At 39.5% G+C, this 21,064-nt stretch overlaps 1 protein-coding gene across 1 annotated transcript in view; it reads right to left on the reverse strand.

Annotated features, from left to right (window-relative positions):
- Positions 1-5,450: 5,450 nt before the first annotated feature.
- Positions 5,451-21,064, reverse strand: part of Cdk17 (cyclin dependent kinase 17) — a 32,700-nt gene continuing 17,086 nt past the window's right edge. Inside the window, exons 9-16 of the mRNA XM_059245355.1 lie at positions 20,083-20,206; positions 14,458-14,578; positions 11,796-11,893; positions 11,226-11,331; positions 10,196-10,238; positions 9,285-9,375; positions 7,688-7,765; positions 5,451-7,190 (exon numbers count right to left, since the gene is read on the reverse strand). Of these exons, the coding sequence (XP_059101338.1) occupies positions 7,153-7,190; positions 7,688-7,765; positions 9,285-9,375; positions 10,196-10,238; positions 11,226-11,331; positions 11,796-11,893; positions 14,458-14,578; positions 20,083-20,206 (699 nt within the window). The 3' untranslated portion in view covers positions 5,451-7,152. The remainder of the gene's footprint in view (positions 7,191-7,687; positions 7,766-9,284; positions 9,376-10,195; positions 10,239-11,225; positions 11,332-11,795; positions 11,894-14,457; positions 14,579-20,082; positions 20,207-21,064) is intronic.

Raw genomic sequence — 21,064 nt, forward strand, 5'->3', positions numbered from 1 at the left:
CTGGCCTCCAACTCATGGAGATCCGCCTGGCTCTGCCTCCCGAGGGCTGGGATTAAAGGCATGCGCCACCACCGCCCGGCACAGCTTTCAAACTTATACTTTGATTGTAGAGGCCATGATGTTGGTCAGTAACGCTTACATCTTTACACAGTACCTGGTACACATCACTGTTGTCTGGGAGAGTCTCCGTAATTATAACGTGCCCTGTCTGGACTTTATTTCTAGTCCTGTGTGTGATCTCTGCCTTTCCCCTCGTGTGTGTGTGTGTGTGTGTGTGTGTGTGTGTGTGTGTGTGTGTGTGTGAGAGAGAGAGAGAGAGAGAGAGAGAGAGAGAAGACAGACATAGAACAATTTGATAGCTTGATTATGGGTTAGTTCTTAGGTTTTTTAGATCATTTTTGCTGCATTTATCTTTAGTTCCTTCATAGAGAAGAGACTAGGCCAAGTTAATGTAAGTGATACGTTTTACTTACAAACAAGGATCTCTTCCCTCTGTGTCTTAACAAATACTAGTATTTCTTTAAACTAGGAAGACATGTACCCGTCTGTGGTAGGGTAGAGTCAGGTAAAGAGAAGAACCACTAGAAGAGAGTTGAGACCCAAGTGTTGGAAGACAAGAAAAAGAAGAAAACACCAAGCGGAATAAAGATGGAGTCTTAACAAACAAATATGCAAGAGAAGAGACGGTTGAGGACTCAGAGATCAAAGGACACACCGTGATAAGAGATATAATGTGGAATAATTAGTAGCGATGAAGCCTAAGTTCAAAAGAGAGGGGGGAGTTTCCAGGTAGCTAAGACGTCATGAAAGAACGATTGATTAGGGGTCTGGAAGGGCCAAACAGTTGGACTGCTTCCAAAGCAATCTTCTAAGAGTTCCAATGTTTCCAGAAAAAAAAAAAAAAATGGTGCATGAACGTTATCCCCCAATGACCCACACAGTCCACACCACCACCATCTCACTCATTCATCATTAACAGCCTGGGGGAAATTAAAGACCAGGTGGTGAGAACTGTCACCACAGCTGGAGCAGGGGCTGAAGCATCTGCAGCTCTTCACCAGTGCTCTTCTAGGAATTCAAAGCCTGGCAGGAGTGGTCTCCTGTCCGGAGCCCAGCTGAAGATCTTGCAGACGAGAGCTTTTGTAGGCGGAAGTGGTAAACCCAGGTGCTCATCTTCTTGTACACGTCTACCACTTCTCTATGCTTCGGTAGGACAGGGGTGGAGGAGGGCAGCAGGGACAGCCACCACTGTCCTATGCCAGTCTTGTCCATCTGTCTGTCTTACAAGTGTACACTTGCACACCTAGGGGCTAGGTTTGCCAAAAATGTTTAGTTTTTTCCATCTCTAAAGAGGTAGCTTTCCAAAAAATGTTAGTTTTTCCAATACACTTATTTCCCTTAGGGAGAAGGCACAAATGACAAAGTCTTCCAGCCATCACAGGTCAAGATTTCATTCCTTTCACATCAAAGTAGTTTAATAATCAATAATTTGCTTATACTCTTCCAGTTTTAGATGGACAGATGTTGTTGGTAGTTTTTTAGGTCAGAAGTAAGAACTCTTGACTAGGAATGATAGTAACAGCTCCTGATCATTGTAAGTCCAAGTTGGTCTAGGAATGATGGTAACAGCTCATGACCATTGTAAATCCAGGGTCTGAACTCAGCATTAGAAAAAGTTCCAGAAGGAAAACATGTATTGCTTTGTATCTAAAGTAATGCATTAAAAAAAGTTTAATTCTACCAAGCTTGTGGGCTTATATTGCCACCTAACACTTCTATATGGATGAACATGAAAAACAAAGGAAGAATTAATTTGAAAATCTAGATGCATGCCTTTAATCCCAGCATTCGAGAGGCAGAGGCAGGTAGATGAGTTCGAGGCCTGACTGGTCTACAGAGCAAGTTCCAGGACAGCCAAGGCTACACAGTGAAACCCTGTCTCGAAAAACCAAGGAGGGTTGGGGAAGAAGAATTTAGATTAGAATATTTAAAGACTAGAGCGGCTGACAGAAAAAAATAGAAAGGGATGACATTTGGGGATAAATCTCTTAAAACCACACAAACTCAAAATAGCTAGTAGAGATAATACATATTACCAAATCAACTAAATACATATCTATCCTTCCTTTCTCATATGTATATATATGAAAATCAAAATGACCTACTATAAACAAACACAACTAAATACAAACAGTATGGTAGTAGGAGAATTAAGACAAAGTACCTGAAGGGTAGAACATTTCCTTCACTCACTCTAATGCCAGCAAAGCCTTAATACCAAATGGAGAGATACTGCCAGCAAACAAGAGTACAGGCCAAACCCATTCTGAATTCAGGCTAAAACTCTCAACAAAACACTAGCAAACCGAATTCAGCAGCATGTTTAAAGAACTACAACTTCACATCCCTAATATGAAATCTAAAAGGCCTTGACACCTGAAGCTTTTAGAGTAACGATATGCAAAACAAACAAACAAAAACAAAATAAAAAACACCTTCCAGATTTTTGTAGCATTTCAGATTTCGTAATTTTGAAGCAGGGATGCTCAACTACCACAGACTATGCAAATATTCCAAACTGGGGGCAATCCCTTTCTATCTGAGACACTCTGGGTCCCAAACATTTTCCTAAAGGATGCTGAAAATTTAATTCATCACCAAATGGTTTCTTCCCAGAAAGCAGTGCTGTTATCTAAAAACAATCAAGGTAATGAACGAAGAAAGCGACATGACCATCAGAAATGACAGAGAAAACGCTTTAGAAAACAAAACAGCCAGGAACCTCCCATGATAAAACAGTCTGTAAACTAGGAACGGAGGAAAGTCCCGCAGGAGGGCTATACAAGGAAGCCGCTGCTGGTAGCACCTTGGGTGGTGAATCCCAGGAAGCTTTCCCCCCAGACCAGGAACACAAGTCAGTCAGCTTCTTTCACTACTTCTCAGTGATAACGAAGGTCTACAACACCAATTAGGCAAGGGGAAAACAAGAAAAAAAGAAAAGAAAGAAAAAACATCCAAATCATAAAGGAAAAAAAACTATTTCTTGCTGCAGATGACAATGTTGTATGTAGAAGAGCCTAAAAAACAGACAAAAAAAAAAAAACCTTTAAAGGCAACAAATTCAACCAAGTTGGAGGTTACAAAATCAAAACAAAATCATCTGTACTTCAAGAACTAGCAATGAAAGAGAAATTAAGAAAACTATCCACCTGCATTAGTAGCAATAGACACTTAGGAATAAGTTTACCACAGAGGAGTAATAATTCTATATTAAAAACTACTAAATGTTGCTGAGAAAAATTAAAAGACAACCTAAGTAAGTGGAAAACACCTCAGACTCACAGACTGGAGAAAATGCTGTTAAGAGGAAAATACCACCTGAAGGGATAGGATTAAAATGCGAAGCAATCTCCATTAGAATCCAATTTTGTGGAAATAGGAAACCTTACTCTAAAACTCATATGGACAGTTTCAAGTGATGCTGGATAGCCTCAAGTCCTAGACACGTCTAAGCTTCAGACTGTCAGCTACGTGGGACCAAAGCATGGTTATGAATACAGTCCAATTCAGACTCGTGAGCAACTTAAAACATGGTGAGAGTTTCCTTTTCAATTCATTTTATGTAACTTGGTTGTGCAGCTCTCAAGCATGGATCTGTAGATGATGACATCCTGTTATAATTGTCAAAAAGCTGTTGGATAACTCACATTTCCTGATTTCAAATTTTAACCTCACCCCCCACCCCCCAAAAGCAAAGCAAACACTGTCTAGAAAACACCACAGTGAACAAAACACGGAGGCACTATCTGAACGGCCAGACTACAGACGTATGCTCACAGAGCAAAGGGCCCAGAAATAAACCCTTCCCATCCCGCAAGCTGCCTGTCGATGAGGTTGTGGGGCTCAATGTGGGCACCTTTTCATGAAATGGTGTTGGAAAATGACGCCTCACACTCAAAAGCGTGAAGCTGGACACGTACGGACCTAACTTTAAGAATCTTAAAAGGAAAAATTGAGGCAAATATTTATGATCTTGGAAAACTGACAACAGGTTTTTAAAATCTGACACCAAAAGCACCAGCAACAAAATGGAAGACAGGGGGGTGAGATGCAAAAGGAAAGCTCTGAGGCCTTACCAGGCAGGCTATCTTCAAGAAAGTGAAAGACAACTCGTAGAACAGGAGGAAACAACTGAAAACTATGAGCGTTATAAGGACAGATTAGGAATCCATAAAGAATTCTTATAATTCAGTAACAAAAAGACAACCTTGTTAAAAACTGGCAAAATTTTTTACATGAATAGCTTTTCTTCACACAAAAGACACTCAATCTGGGTAATCGTTAGTAAATGTAAATAAGCCTACAATGACCTCCATCTTCATGCCTCTCCTGAGAACATGATGAGGACACTGACAACAGCAGGTAGTGGAAGGATAGAGAATTCTCACATCACCAGGGGTTTAAATAGTGCAGCTGCTGTGGAAAGTAAACATCAGGATGATGTCTGGGCAGGCATCTCACTCCTAATGTATGTACAGCACAAAGAGGAAACAGGAACCCAAACAGTGCACACCAATGCTCACAGCAGCAGTATTCACACTTGTTCAGTCACAACAGAACATTAGTCAGCCATGAAGACAAACTCTGAAAATACTATGTTGAAAGCAATAAACCAAATGGTATGGTTGCACATACCAGAAAAATATCGAGAGTAGGGAAATTCATAGACACAGGAGGTAGTTAATAGTTATGAGAGGCTTAGATGGAATTATTTTTTAATGAGTTCAATTTCTGAAACAGTAAGACAATCTTGGAAATAAATCAATGCAACTATTGTATTGTGAATGCAGTTAATGCCACAAAGAGGTAAAGAAAACCAGTATGAACTGTCATGAGTCTGAAAGGTAGATTATAACATGTTATTAAATATTCTTTCAGACTAAGCTGATAAAATGCCCAGTGAACCTGTTTAGACTGATCTAGCACCTCTTACCTTCCTTCAGAACTGGCAGTTTGGGGGCTTGTGAGAAGTTCCAGGTTCAATCCTCCCAGGCCTCAAGTCTCTTCACTGCAAAGTTTCCAGGAGCTGAATGAAGGGGAAATGTCAACAAACAACAACCTACACGTGTCTATTTGCTTGCCGAATTCCTTAACAAGAGGTCCCTGGACTCCCCAGAAAGAGTTTAATGACCGCACGAACCTCTTTACTTTTTATAGGCAAGAATCGAGCTCACTGACATCTAATTACAAGCTGATTTGCAAACCAAACAGACAAACGTGCCATTTCTTAAGTAACGGATGCTCTCTTACAAGATTCCGTAAGAGACGGCTAACCAAATGGTCGGCGCAGACATAATTTTCAGCACAGCGACATTTCCTCATGGGAAAGAAAGGGACCCCAGTGCGCACAGCCTTCTTCCCCAAGAAAGAACAGTGACGCAACAAAATCGCATTTTATATAACACAGAGATTTAGTTATTATAAATTTCAAAACAAAATGAAGGAATTTTCACATAATATTTATAACCTTCAAAGTACAATATTAATACATATGTCTGTCAGTTAGAAGTAACAGCAGTTAGGCTACAGGGTTTAACATAAAACCAGTTGACAAGTTTGAAAAGCAGTGGTGGTCCGATATTCACCATTATACATGAATCTGTTTCTTCCAGAACTTTTTTTTTAAAAAAAAAATTAAAATTTCAGTATCATGAAATATTAAAATAACATCCCCAAACATGCCACAATCACTATTCACAAATAAAGTTAAAAAGAAATATACAAAAACTCACTTAATACTGTTAAATAACAACAATAAACTACAGGATTTCCTGAACAGAAATGAGAGGACCCTGAATGTTTACAGTGAATGGCAGGACAAAAAAATTAAGTTATAACTATTTTCATGATATAAGGCAAAAATGCACATGACCATTTCAAAATATATCAATTAAGATTTATAGTTATAGGATGCACTAACCAATAGTCCTTAAAAATGAACACAAATGCCTAAAACACTGTTACCAACACCAAAGTGTCTGTGATGTTCAAGGAGATGCATAATTCAAGTTACACTAGTTAGTGTCTCTGATGAGCAGATAATACCCACAATGCTTTAGAGCGGTCCTCTGGGTTCTTATTTCTCATTTCTAATTTATCATGGCTCATTTTAAAGACATAGTACAGCTTTCAGCTGATTCCAAGTGAATGTTACTGAAACAGACACAGCCTCCGAATGAAGGAAACTGTTCCTCAAAATGAATTATCATCTACTAAAAGAAATGTGCTTAAAACAAACAGCAGCAAGGCCTTTCCTGTTTGAATGACTTCTCTGTTTAAAATTTAACTAAAAGCACAGTGTGAAAGAGTTAACCAAGGGTAGGAGCATATGAATATGCAGCAGACATTTCTAAAATGAGGAACAGGTATAAATAAATAACTTGGTTTTTAATTTATTGGTGTCTAATGTAAAAATCCAAAAATGTCTGATATTCACTTGCTTGAATCAACTCTCACATTGCATGCTTCTTAAACACGCTGTGCTGCCAATCTCTGAGCTACTCTATTGGCCAATGTTCCTATGAAATTATATGTAGCACGAACTTAAGAGTGTTCAAGATGGCTCACGGTTTTACTACTAAGCAAAGCTAAATATACATTCCAGGAAACACTGCAGTTTAATTTTTTAAAAACAAACAAACAAAAAAAAGAGAAATGCAGCAGTAAAACAATCTGTGAGGAGAAACAGATGCGTTCACATATAATCAAGCCACTGCAACTTCTTCAGGCATCCGACTGTTGTGTTAAATAAACAGACAGTAGTTATTTAGCAGCAACGATTCGCAATAAATAATGCACTGTGTTTCTCAGTCCTGCACAACTCTGCAGCTACAGTTACATTGGGAGCTGTAACCTACTGGCTCTACGGGCAGAGAAGACCTTAAAACCAACTGGACAAGAAAAAAATTGTCACACTGTGACAACAAATATAAAAAAACAATCTGTAGGTCTGCAATAAAAAGACTCCACTGTGAAGAGGACAGTGTAGACAAACGGAGATCCCAAGTCCAGCACAAGAAATAACTGCCTTCAGCTCTGAGTCCATGACTGACAAGAAAGGCTGGCGCTGGGCTTGAAACCATGTTACGAGACTTAAAAGAGCATGCTCTGTCTTCTGTTCTTCCCGTGTCCTAAAATATAAAGTCATCTTATGAGGCAGTTCAAGGTTCAGTTTTCATCCCACATACAGTATCTGGTGACTCTAGGAAGCTAATGTTCCCACCAGCAAATGCTAATCTTCCATGGTAAGAGTGCTCGGCACTGTCTTAAAGGACCCTCTGGTGACGGGGTCAGTCGATGGCTAGGCAAGTACAAGGTATGTCTTCTGCCTCAGGTACCAGGGATGGCGTGTGCAGTGATCAAGGCAGGTCACTTGTAAAAGGTCTTTGTGCCAGCGGCAGCTTTCAGGATCCCTGACTTGACGGAGGCAATTGCTCTCTGAAGACTTACTGAGCTGCCCACATCATTCAAAACAGTAAGTATGCGCAATTCTAAACGTACAGAGTTGTGGGATGCACTGTACACTGGTTTTTACATCAGTAACTTTACTCATCACCTTCTAAACCCAAAGCTTGGCTCCACGCAAAAATTCATGATCGACACGTGAAATGGTTTATGACAAACACACCTGTCTCTGGATAGGAAGAATTTCGAAAACCCGGGTCCTTTTGCAACTGAATCTCTTTCAAACTGAATATTGATACGCCTAAAATGAACAGACAAAAATCACCAGATATTAACGACAAATCTAGGTCAATTGTAACAAAACATTCAAAACGCATATGATGACTCAAGATCAAACATCTATACTATACTCCCAAGGTTATGGCCCCCTTAAAGATTTCACATTTGTCCCTATGTTCTAAACAGAAAACCAAATCAAGTTATCTCCTTTCAGAATCATTCTCTGTCTAACTCTGCCTTTAAAAAATTTTTACATTGTTTCAGTACTTATTAGGGTTGGGAGATCTACTTAAAATGTGTTACTGGGTTCTTATTCTCCCTGACATTTGTCCCCTTATGATGGCCTGAGGACATCAACCTTTAAATTATCTTCAGATACTTTCAGTAAAGAATGGAGTAGATCTGTACAAGAATCACTAAATCAAACTGAAACTTGGCATGGTAACGAAATGCCTCCCTTAAAAGAAAGGAAAGTGTAGTAGCACGCGTCTGTAATCCAAATACTTGGAAGGCAGGGTTTTGTGGAGCACCATAAACTCAAGGCCAGCTGCTTTACACGGTGAGTCCCAGGCCAGGCAGGGCTAATAGCAAGACGCAGTCTTAAAAAGACTTAGGAAATATAAACATACATCGCCTCTTATTTCTAACCTCCATCAGAGAGAGTTTTACATTAAAAAAAAAAAAGCAAATTCTACATGAAGTCTTGTACAGGCTTTGCTACCGGCTGTTCCCTGGACTCAGTTAACAAGGACCTAGTAAAAGAGAATGGGAAGGTGCCAGTAGCTCCCACAGCTGTTCTCCCAGGCAGTCTCCTAGTCCCCCCTCTCCATTTTAAAGTGAAACACTGGACTAATTTAAGATAGCGTGAACAAAATTAAAGCGTTACCTCAGGCCCGGGAAATTTTCTATTCTAGTGATTTCGGTAATAGGCTTACTATTTTCTTAGGGATAGTACAGCCAGAATGACAAGGAAGGAAAGCTGTCTTGGTAGCCTCTCAGGAAAGAAATACAGCTAGCTCCATGAGGAAAATCTTGCATTTTGATTGTGCTTCACTTAGTCTTTATAGAAAACGGAGTGTGTGCGCCTGTGAACGCACCATTTTGACTATGCTGGCTGTGGGCTCTAGGGATCCCCACCCTGCCAAGTACTGGAGTTATACATGCGCACAGCAGTGGCCAATTTTTACATAGAGGTTGGCGATCTTAATTCAGGTTTACACATGTCCAACTACTTTGAACAAATGAATTGAACCAGATTAAGCATAAGGATGATATCATCAGCATATTCTAAGGTTAATGATTCACATCCAAATATTACTGATTTCTTAGTGAGTAAAGACAGTGTGTTCAATGTTATAAGACATAAATAAGAAAAACAAGACATATACCTTGCTTGGAAAAAATTATGATCTGATTACAAACCAGGACTAAAATTTTAGGTTTAGAAACCAATAACCATCCCCAAATTAAATTCCCAAACATTCCAATGCTCAATCCTAGACAAATGGAAATAAAAGGGAACAAACTTGAGCATTTCTTACTTTCTGGCAAAGCATGTATTCTGGGTCCTAGACTTCTGAAGTACACATGTTTCATGGCCTCTTCTGCTGGAACCCTTTTCTTAGACTCATACTGTGAAAGAGCAAAAAAACTTCATTAACCTTTTCTCTAATTACCGTAAAAAGCTGTAGAAGGATACATTAGTATTTAGAAATATTTTAAAAATTCTTGACTATTTAATATGACAATTTTTCTAGCATCAAATTAGAGTACTCCCAATACACGCAGAGTATGGGGATCATTCTATCTCAATTCCACATTTCCCAGCTAAGCTTCATAATAAAAAATTATGATTCTTTCATCACTTTTTAAAGTGATGAAAACTGAAAACACTCAGTCTTGAACGTTACTCTACTTTGCAAACAGCAATGTACTGGTGGAGATATGAGCAATGTCTTTATACCAGCATCCTTGGCCAATAAATCACACCGCTCTTTTCTCAATAAATGACGTTCATGCTTCCAACTCCAACAGACGAATCATGAATCTTGACTGTTCTAGGTTTAGGCTAATTCCCCAATTCCCATTTTTTTCTTCTTCCTTCTTTACAATTAAATGTTCTGGCCAAGGAGACTTGGAAGAAGCCTTTGCTTTCTAGATGTAAGAGAGTTAATGTGCCGATGGCATCCTTGTTCTCTCTCTCCTTCCTGCTCTGGAGGAGAATGAGTGGTATTGGGGGTGCCGCATCCTGCAAAGCACAAGTGTAGGAAAAGAGAACATAGGAGCGTGAACTGCAAAGGGTGCCACTCTGAGTGGCCGCCATTCTAGAAAGCACCGTGAGCAATCTTACTGCCATTAACAGTGTTTGAGGGGTTATTATTGATTCTATTTTTCCTATAAGGAAAGCGATACTTAGATCCATTTAACGTTTATAAAATAAGACGTGACTTACCTGAAGAAATTTTGTTATCAACTCAATTCCTTCAGAGTCTAACCTAGAAACAAGAACAACAAAGCAAAACAAGTGTCCATTTATTCCTTTATCTTAGCTGAAACACTGCAGATAAAATTATTTTTCAAATGTTCCCATTTGCCAAATTTAAGTAGCCTAAAATAACTACTCTTACTACTTTCAAAGACCCAAACCTGTTTTAGCCCTAAAAGACTTATCTTGCCATTTTCTTGAGAATAAACCATAAATAATTGGGACTGCCATTGAAATATTCAATATTCAAGAAAAATTATTAACGTTATAGAATTTTTTTTTTTTTTTTGGTTTTTCGAGACAGGGTTTCTCTGTGTAGCTTTGCGCCTTTCCTGGAACTCACTTGGTAGCCCAGGCTGGCCTCGAACTCACAGAGATCCGCCTGGCTCTGCCTCCCGAGTGCTGGGATTAAAGGCATGAGCCACCGCCACCCACGTTATAGAATTTTTAAAGTTAGCATTCTACTCCCAAGGAAAATTTAAACTGGACACCAATATTCAGTGTGCTAATGAAGGCAGGCACACCAGAATATCACTGCCCTAGCACATAGGTAAAAACAGTGAGACCGTGACCCCGAAATGTATCAAAAGGATTCAAAATACAGGTAAGCCATCAACAAAATCATAGCAAATAACTTGCTAAGCAATGACTACTGTAAAGTATATAAAACTTCAGTAATAAAGGCTATAAAACCAATGACAAAGCCAATGAGAGTCCTAAACAGAAGTGTCATCATGGCCTTTGTGGATCTATCTACATAACCTCCAGAATGCTAATATATGCATTCTATATTCATTTTACAGCTCAATTCTATTTACATACTTTGGTGATTCTTGACCACTGACTTATAAAAGTATTATGTCAATGGAAGGAATTGACTTAAGTCACACACTGCTGAGAAACCTTCCTTATCAGTCCTGACCCCTCACTGTGTAAACACAGCTACCGAGTCTAATGAGCCACAGGAGTCTGCCCCTTCCCACTTAAAAAGACATACCTGGGGGCATGGTTAATTAGAGGTTGTGCCTTATATTTGGGAAAGTTGTAGTTCTTGAATTCATCATTTGAAGAAACACCTGGCCAAGTTTCCTGAGACGGAGTTCCTGAATTAAAAAAATAAATTCATGATAAGCATTTAAATTATGTATGTGCAAACATATATAAACAGGCATTACTAAGAAATACTTAAGGAACCATATGTTTTATTAAATGATTAAACCATTTCAATAGGAATTAAGATATTACACATACATACATGTATGTGTGTGTGGATAAAGAACTATGTGATTATGCCATAAATATGATGAAGTCCCTTTTCTATCCATATGACACTAACTACACTAGGTGCAGTACTTAATAATATGCAGAGGGTGAAATCTTCTTTCCTAAAATCTTTGTGAAATAAAGTTAAATGAGCAGCTACCCTGGAAGACCTACCCTGTGACAGAGAGGCCAACCGCAGTTATCGTAATAGCTACGCACGCATGTACACACATGCTCGACACACAGTCCTTATTTAACTAGCCAACTGCGGCTGTGAATCATGGGAAAAAGACTTCTTTCTTACCTAGTAGTCGAAATATTAAGTGCAGTTCATCTTCCACAGTTGACCCTGGAAACAGTGGTCTTCCAGAAGCCATTTCAAAGAAAATACAGCCAACTCCCCTTTAAAATGCATCATTAAAAAAAAAAAAAAAGAAAAGAAATCAATCCATTTACATATTAGAAAGCACAAGTGTATTTTTTCTCAAGATTGCCTTTCAGGAGAATTTTAAACCAGCCTACCAGAAAACTTTCCGCAAAGATAATTTTAGATCCAACTAATTTATTAAATTTACTGTATAGACTACCATGTTACTAATTCGTTTTTCCTCTTAAAATGTCTAGCTTTCTCTTCTATAAGATTCCCAAAGAATAAAAAACTATTCAGTAGTGACAGAAGCGTACTATCGCTACCGTCACCTGGACGACAACAGTGGCAATGGTAGCGTGGAAGAGAGAAGTCACGACTCATGAGCGATGCAGGAAGGAGGGAGTCCGCCGGGTGCTGGTGGTGATGTGACCGTGTGTAAGAGGAGGAAAAGGCAGAGGCTCGGAGAATAGACATTATCGTTAGGAACCATGCGATACAAGGAAGGTAAGACACAGTGCTTCCAGAAGGGCGGGCAGGCAGTAAAACCACACAAAACTGAAAGCACCAGGCAGAAAATAAAACGGCACATTGCTATGGAAAGCAGTATGATGGTTCCTCACACATCTGCAAACAGAACTGCTATGACCCGGCAATTTCACTTTTAGGTACATATGCAAGAGAACCCAAAGCAAAGTCTAGAAACAATATGTACATCCGCATTCACAGTAGCATCATGGACGGCAGGTGAAAGATGGAAGAAACTCTAGTCCCTATCATTGGATGAACAAATAAACAATGTACTGTACATACACAATGACTTGAGGAAACCACACACATTGCTGACGAAGCCTAAAGACACCGTGGTAGATGAGCTGAGTAAGTCAGTAAAAGACAAATGCAGCATGGTTTCATTTGCATGAGATACTTGGAACAGGTAAATTCAGAGACAGGAAGTAGAGTGCTGATTACCAGGGACCAAATACAAAGGTAGAATGGTTATCTAATGGGTAAAGTTTCAGTTTAAAAGAGCAAAAGGTTCTTAAGTTCTAAAGATGGACAGTAGAGACCATTGTTTAACAATGTAAATGAACTTAAGTGTCTGAAACTGTACAATCAGACTAGTTAAAATTATAAACGTTATCTTCGGCATATCTTATTAGAATTTAAGAGAAAAAAAAGTCCTACAAAATGAGATGCAATTGCTCAAGACAATAACAGAAACAAGCATTTAACTTATCAAGACATAAAGAGTAGCTGGGCAGTGGTGGCGCATTCCTTTAATCCCACCACTCGGGAAACAGAGGCAGGAGGATCTCCCAAGTTCAAGGCCAGCCTGGTCTATAGAGCAAGATCTAGGACAGCCAGGGCTACACAGAGAAACCCTGTCTCAAACAAACAAACAAACAAAAAAAGACATAAGGAGTAGATAATAAATACAGCCATGATTCAGAGAAAGGAACTGCCTCTGGAAGGTAGGGCACACTCAGGAAAGGACTGATAACAAACTGTTTGGAATCTCTACACGCGGATCCCACTGGGTAGAGAGAGCATGTCAAATGAGTGGACTGGGGTGAACACTAGGCAGAGAGTTGGAGAGCTAGGCCAATTAAAGAACAGCAAGCAGAACAATTGTGTAAAAGAGAACATTGGTTTTGAGAAACAGGCTGAACTTAGTTGGAAAAGGAAGTTTACAGACATCTATGAAAATCTCTATCAGATCAAGGAAATATATAGGCAATGATTCTGTTAGCAACAAGCATAGAAGATCGTGGTTATAGTGATGTAAAGGCTGGGGAGACGGCTCTGTGGGCACAATGTGTGCTGTACACACAGCCTGAGAACCCACATACAAAATGCTACAGGCCTGAGACAGGGAGGGCCCAGCTCTGGCTGGCCAGTTAGCCGAGCTCCAACAGCAAGCTGTAGGTGCAGTCAAAGACTGTCGCAAAGAAATAATGTTTTTTTAAGTGAAAGTGATATGAGAGCACACCTCATGTTGACCTCTGTATGTGTATGCATGTACAGCTGAGTGCACCCGTACACATATATGTGTACATACATATATAACACACATAATAATGTATTAAAAAGGTCTTTGAAATTTTAATTATTATTTTTGGACCAAATATGTAGGTCTATTCTACATATTCAAAATACTTGTTGGAAATTGCTACATCATATATTCTTTTAAGTGCTCTCTGAGCATTAGTCTTAATATCATCTACTGAACTTTATTATTACTGTGTCCACCCCCTTAAATGAAGGCACAGGCTAATAATGTGAATAAGGCGGTTACATAGTCAGTAGTGGCAGACTTGATATTTAAATCTAAATAGTTCTATTTCCATGCCTCAATTCTTTTTTTTTTTTTTTTCTTTTTTTCTTTTAGTTTTTCGAGATAAAGTTTCTCTGTGTAACTGTCCTGGCTGTCCTGGAACTCAGTCTGTAGACTAGGCATACCTCAATTCTTAATCACTGCTCATACACATACTAACTCTTTAAAATACCTCCTTAAAAATCAGTACTTGTCAGGGTGCCCTGTTCATAGCGATGCTCTTTCACACTATAAATGGCGATGACATCTCTGCATATTTACCACATGTCAATCTGGGTTGAGTACTCCGAGGAACCGAGAAGCACATCAGGAGGCCGATACCACAGCGTGACAACTTCATTTGAGTAGGTCTTTGTGGGAACTGACTTGGCTCTGGCTAGTCCTTCACAGAGAAAAGAAAACAAGGAAGGAAATATACTGAGATCCATGAATATACTGAATTTCTTAGTCCCTACCATGACCCATTCATTCAGTGAAGCCTACTCCTTAGCATCTTGAAACTTCAAAATTAGTTTCACCAATTCTGTTGAATGTATGGAGTCCTGGGCCGAGTCAATATTATATAATTAAACTAAAAACAGTAACTGCAGACCAGAGACTAAGCTGACGCAGTGTCTAAGTTAATTAAAACTTAAGATATTTTCTGTTTGTTGATGAGTCATGATACCAGAATTATTTCCTACTGAAATTAATCCAAAATAGGTCAATGACACTGAGATGTAGTTTCCTTGCTACGGCTATAAGCTATTTATCACCTTTTAACCCAAACACCACATTTATTTGCTACATCATTTTTTACAGATTAAAAAGCTCAAAATCATTTGGTCTATGACCAATTGAATTTTATTGGCAATTTTCTTGAACCTGTTTGGAGATTACTCTGGAACAAAACTCAGTGTTCTTTGTCCTTTTTTTTTTTTTTTTAAGGTCTTGCGTGATGTGGGTAACTTTAGGGTAAGAGGGGCCTTGATGCTTTTGGGTAATACCAACTGCTGTAAACAATGCCCATCCCTTGTCGGCCTCCTGTGGACTCTACTGTGTGTTCCCAAATACAGAAAGGCCTGCAACCTCCTTGCTCTGCCACTGGTGGAGAGTTAATGATCTAAGCTTCTAAACTGTGGTTAATAAGTTTACATTTGAGAAACATAACCTTATTTTTATCATACATTTTATTTCAAGTAGCAAGGGTGCTTAGGCTAAGACTGCTGTTACGCGTAACTAGGTATCTTATTAAAATATTAAGTAAGAAAAATGTCATAAAATGGTAATTAAACACTTCATTAAATTGGTGTAATGTTGACACTATTTTAATTACAAATTGTTACCCCAGCATTCCAGTTTGGTATAGTCATGTCCAACAAATTATTTTTCCACACATTTTGGTAATTAGCAAGATGTAGGGCAGCTTTCTCATTCCTCACGCTTGGTGTTTTGTTTGTTTTGTTTGAAACAGGCTATCACTATATAGCCCTGGAACTCACTCTGTAGACCAGGCTGGCCTCAAACTCAGAGATTGCTTGCCTCTGCCTCCTGGGTCCTGGGATTAAAGGTGTGCGCCAACTTGCACATCTTGATATTAAGAATGAGTCATGGATGGCAAGACTGTCAATCTGCTGGAACTTAAGCCATTAAAGCCAACTGTAGTTATAACGTCCCCAGCATTTTACTCCCCTGTCCTGAACTGAGATGTTTATCCTCCTGGGCTCAGGGGTCAAAATCAGAGCTTCAGTCTCTTCTATGAAAATATATAAGCAATCTCTTCCCAAATTAACTGTGATATAGTATTTGTTTTAAGCCATTTTCTACCAGTAATGGAAGTATGTATTTCTGTTGGACTTTACCAACGGTCTGAATTTCACTGATAACAAGGAAATAATGGAATTGTTTAAAGGGATCAAGAACAACTCCCAAAGGTGGAGATGTAGCTCAGAGCTACTGTCTGCTCCTACACTCAGGGCTGACTTGGATCCCCAGCACCACAGGGGGAAAAAGGGAGAATCAACTCACAGTGAAATGACCCGCATTACTGGAAGCCATACATGTATTTACTATGCAACCAATAAAAAAGAACAGCCAAGCACGGGAGACAATGATGACTGTAACATGGATCTGTCTGCTTGTTCTCTGGAGATTAAAGGAAAAACTGAAAGTCTGCAATTCAGAGCATTCTCAGATAAAAGACTGTCCATGGCCTTTGACATGCCCTCTGCATGACTGCTCTGCCACTGCCATTCCCCACTTCAGGACTAAGCGTAAGGAGAAAAAATTAGCTTGGCAAGGAGAGAGGAAGGAGGAGCAGGGACGATTCTAAGGGAAATAACATAAATGATGTCCAAGAGGTAACGGTTACATAATCTGTATAAGCATACACAATTAATTTGTTGCTTCTCATTTAGACTCAGGGAGCCAAACAGCAGACCCCCTTCAAACGGCCAAGTTCTAAATACAAATGTCCATAAACAGCTAGGGGAAATTCACTATTCAGTAAGAATGAGTTTTTAACTTGTTACTAACAGAAAGCTGGAAAATCTCCTATTTGTGAAATGCATTAAAGTCCTAAAGTAAAATTATCGTAACTTAGGAAAACTTACTAATCGTAGAAACTATATTGGCATTTAAAAACTAAATTTACTAAAATATTCAAATTCTCAGTATTTAACAGAAAAATTCAAAGCTACTCTACAAAATGTCCTTTCAATATAAAACTTGCTAAAAGTGAAGTGTTTGTAAGTGTATTTTATTTTCAAACCCCTTAAAATCAGATTAGTTAGAGGGATACGGATAAACAGCTACTAGTTAAATCACCAAGCAAATAAAAAACCAACCAAACAAACAAAAAACCAGACAAATGGTAGCAGCCATATGGGGAAAAGCTTTTCAGAGACAGCTTCCAGGTCTCAGGATCTGGCGTAAGCTTTTCAAAATTAAGAACCCCCAAGTGCTTTCATTTGTGTGGATTGTTGGTATTTATCATATTTATAAGCTAAAACTGAGAAAACTTAAAAGCACTTATTTACAGATTAAAAAAAACGAGACTCAGTCAGGTGTAGCAATGCTGTCCTATAATCACATAATTCAAGAGACTGAGGCAAGATGATCATGAGTTTGAGGTCAATGTGGGCTACACAGTGAGACCCTGCCTCAAAAAAAAAAACAAAACCCACCCAACAATCGTAACCTCAAGTGCCCACCATTCACAACAGGCTGTCTGCAATAACATCTCTATAAAAAGTTATTTTCCATGGCAAAGGCGGGGGGGGGGGGGGGGGGATATTTTACGTTAATGAAGGACAACTGGATTCCACATTTGCGTCTACATTTGATCTGCTGTGATACGTTGCTTTGATAAATCACAGTGTATGAGGAGTAGCACATCAACTTTGTAACAACTCACATACATACGACAAGAATAAATCCCACAAACACCAAGCGCCTCTGAGGCACGAACCGTCTTCTGCAGCTGTGCTGAGCCAGAATGTGGTTTGTGAAAACTTATGTGGTAACTGAGAGCGCCTCCATGAACTTCCGCTGCTTTCCTGACAGCTCAATGCTCCAGCTAGTGCTTTAACTGGATCTTTATCCAGTGTCATCTCCTGGTAATTTGGGAAATGCTGGTCTCTGGGTTATATAAACGGCTATGTATTTCTTTGATATATCAAAGGTTTGTATTTATGTCACCACTGTATTGTTGCTAAACATAAGCAAGTTAGGAAATAAAGTCAAAGTAGCAGATCCAAGTTCTCAAATTTTAACTTCTGTTTGAAAACTTGAATAATCCTTTTTTCCTTATTTATGTATTTATTTGTGTTATATTAATATATTATTATAGCACATGATATATAAGTATATATTAATGTTTTTATTAAAAATGGCAACTCATTTAAAAAACCTTTGAAATTAAAATCCTATCATTTCCCCTTTCCCTCTCCTCAACTCCTCCCACCTTCCCCCCCCACAACTGCTTTCAGATCTCAAATTCATGACGTCTTTTTCTTTCATTGTGTGTGTGTATGTATATATGTCTATGATGTATATAGGCACATACGCATATGTGTGTTTTTATATGTGTATGTGTTGTGGGATAGTTGTACACTGTATGAAGATGTACTGCTGTAATTGGTATGCTAAAAAGCTGAACAGCCAATACTAGACAGGAGGTATAAGTGGGATTTCTGAGGAAAGGAAGAGAAAGAAGAATCTAGACATGCAGAAGATTCCACTGAGATGCAGAATGATTCAGACACAGAGAATGGGAGAGAGGTAAAAGCCACGTGTTAGAACATGGGTTAAGTTATGAGCTAGTGGAACAAGCTAATGGCCAAGCTTTCATAATTAATAAACCTCCATGCTATTTTTTGTAAGCCAGTGGCCCCGAGAAAAATCCACTTACGTGTGTGTGTGTGTGTGTGTGTGTGTGTGTGTGTGTGTGTGTAATTGTCAATCTGCTCAGTCCACGTAATGTTACTTGGACACATATATAACTTAGGGCTGACTACTTGGTACTAGATAACTTATAGTGAGGCTCTTGCCTGAGGCAGAGTATTTCTTCCACACTCAGCATTCCTTAGTGGTCTGTAGTTTGTTTGGTTTTCCCCTAGGGTTGGAGTCCCATGAGATTCTCGCTTCCATGTTAGCATGATATGGGTTTGGGGAAAGAACCTACAGCTGCCACTTCACTAAACTAGCACAATTCCTCACTGCACTCTAAGATTTATCCTTAGACCCACAGGTACGTGTAGCTCTAACCCCTCAACTAAGAAACTCCTCTCTGCAACAGCTAAAGACTGTTACAGAAAACCACAGCTGGTCAAAATGCAGAGAATAAGTGATCCCGTGGTACCCACCCCAGCTGATCCATCTAGAACACAACTCCTGCACCTCAGGCTCAGGAACCATCTCCCAAGAGGAGGCAGGAGACCGAGAGGGCTGGAGGAATGTCAAGCTGTTCTGCTGAGAGGACTATGTGTGTCTCCAGGAAATACCAGGGTAGCTACGTCCATGAAATCTCAACAACATGGCTAACTAACCCAGGCCTGAGGAGGGACAACTAGTATCGCTGGGAGGTGGTGGCACACACCTTTAATCCCAGAACTCTGGAGGCAGAGGCAAGCAGATCTCTTTGAGTTGGATGCCAGCCTTTCCAGGACAGCCAAGAAGGCTACACAGAGAAGCCTTGTTTCAAATAAATAAATAAATAAATAAATAAATAAATAAATAAATAAAATTAAAGAAAGAAAGAAGAAAAAGCAAGCAAGCAAATGAATTGAAGTCTAAGTAATCGGTCCATTAGTCCAAAATTTCCCAGTAAAACAGTGATTCTTTAGAAAAGGACCCCGTAACCCCTTTTTCTTTAGATTACTGTTGTTTCTGTGTGAGGTCAATGTGTTTTATACATTTACCTCATTTTAATCACAAGAAATACTGTAAAGACTTATACCCCAGGCTGAAAGTTGAGGAAAATAAATTTTACTGCGGCGGTATCAAGTATTTAAGTATAACTGACACTTCGCCCTTCACACTGTGAACAGTGGAGCCTACACATGAGAACTCATGACTCTACTTCTTACTGGATTTGAGTCACCAGCACAAATATTAACACAGGGACAAAGGCAAAGGACACCAGTGTAGCCCTGATCATGTAGTTTATCTTCAGAGACCCTGGAAGGTCTCAGAAGCCCCAGAGGTCTGGAGAATGCCTGGGAACCCATGCATCTCAGTGTTGACCACTAACGACCATCATAAACCATCCACCTAAATTCTATCGCACATCTCTGAGCTGCAGAGAAAACTTCAACACCCACACGAAAGTGACGACCCCTTGTGACCATGGTGGGTTTTTTAACTCAGCCACCCGGAAGTCTGTATGAATCTCTTATCTCTCCATACCAAAGTCAGCCAGCTTCAGCTCCCCTCTCTCGTTAATGAGGAGGTTCTGTGGTTTCAGGTCCCGGTGCAACACCTTTCTTCTATGGCAATATGCCAAGCCGCGGAGAATCTGGTACAGGAACAGCTACAGAGACGAATGAAAAGGACTCTTGAAGACAATGTGACAGGCTTTGCTATAGGGAAAAGTCAAGTAATTAAAGCCATTTAAGGACATCTTTGCCTCTTAGAGTTGTTTTCCAAATTTTATGGTTTATTGTTCAATTAAAGCATCATTTAGTTTTTAACCTAATGATAACCAGGAAAATAAATACAGCAAATAAAACTTTGAATAATAACAGTTCACTGGCTGGAGGCCTAGCGTTTGATTATAAAAATTCTGTCGTAACAACCAACCAAACCCTGCCACTGATTTCCTCCTTGAAACACACACACACACACACACACACACACACACACACACACGCCTGTACTGGGGCAGCATCACAATTACCAGAATTGACGGTTTTACATAAGAGCCAAGGTATCAGAAAAGAATGGTGCTGTGTAGCGCTGGCAAATGACTTGCTATAAAAATACCCAAGCCAGCTCCTCATCCACCTCCTGGGCACTTGACTCCCAGTGCCTCCTACTCACTCTTCAAAATCCGCTGTGATTCAGAGAGGGGCCCTGGCACCATTGTCCTCTGAATGACTGAGAAAAGTGACTCCTGCAAGGTTAATGGCTGAGGGCTTTTGTGTATTTTAGAGGAAAAGACTCGGTGCATTCTGATGCTTTGTGGTTAGCAGGAAAAGAGCCTTCCTCCGGAGAATTCACAAGTGTCTTTAGGTCACTGAAGGTGAAACTACAGAAGATGAGTGATAGGCCTGAACGAATTCTAAGAAGCCGCTTCCAGAGTTTGCATATTGATATGTTCTGAAAACTCTGGAATTTTCATCTCAATATCTGTTAGATTTTACCCTTGAAAAATGTAAGTGTAATTTTA

Source organism: Peromyscus eremicus, chromosome 18, assembly GCF_949786415.1.
Source record: "Peromyscus eremicus chromosome 18, PerEre_H2_v1, whole genome shotgun sequence".
Classification (NCBI taxonomy): domain Eukaryota; kingdom Metazoa; phylum Chordata; class Mammalia; order Rodentia; family Cricetidae; genus Peromyscus; species Peromyscus eremicus.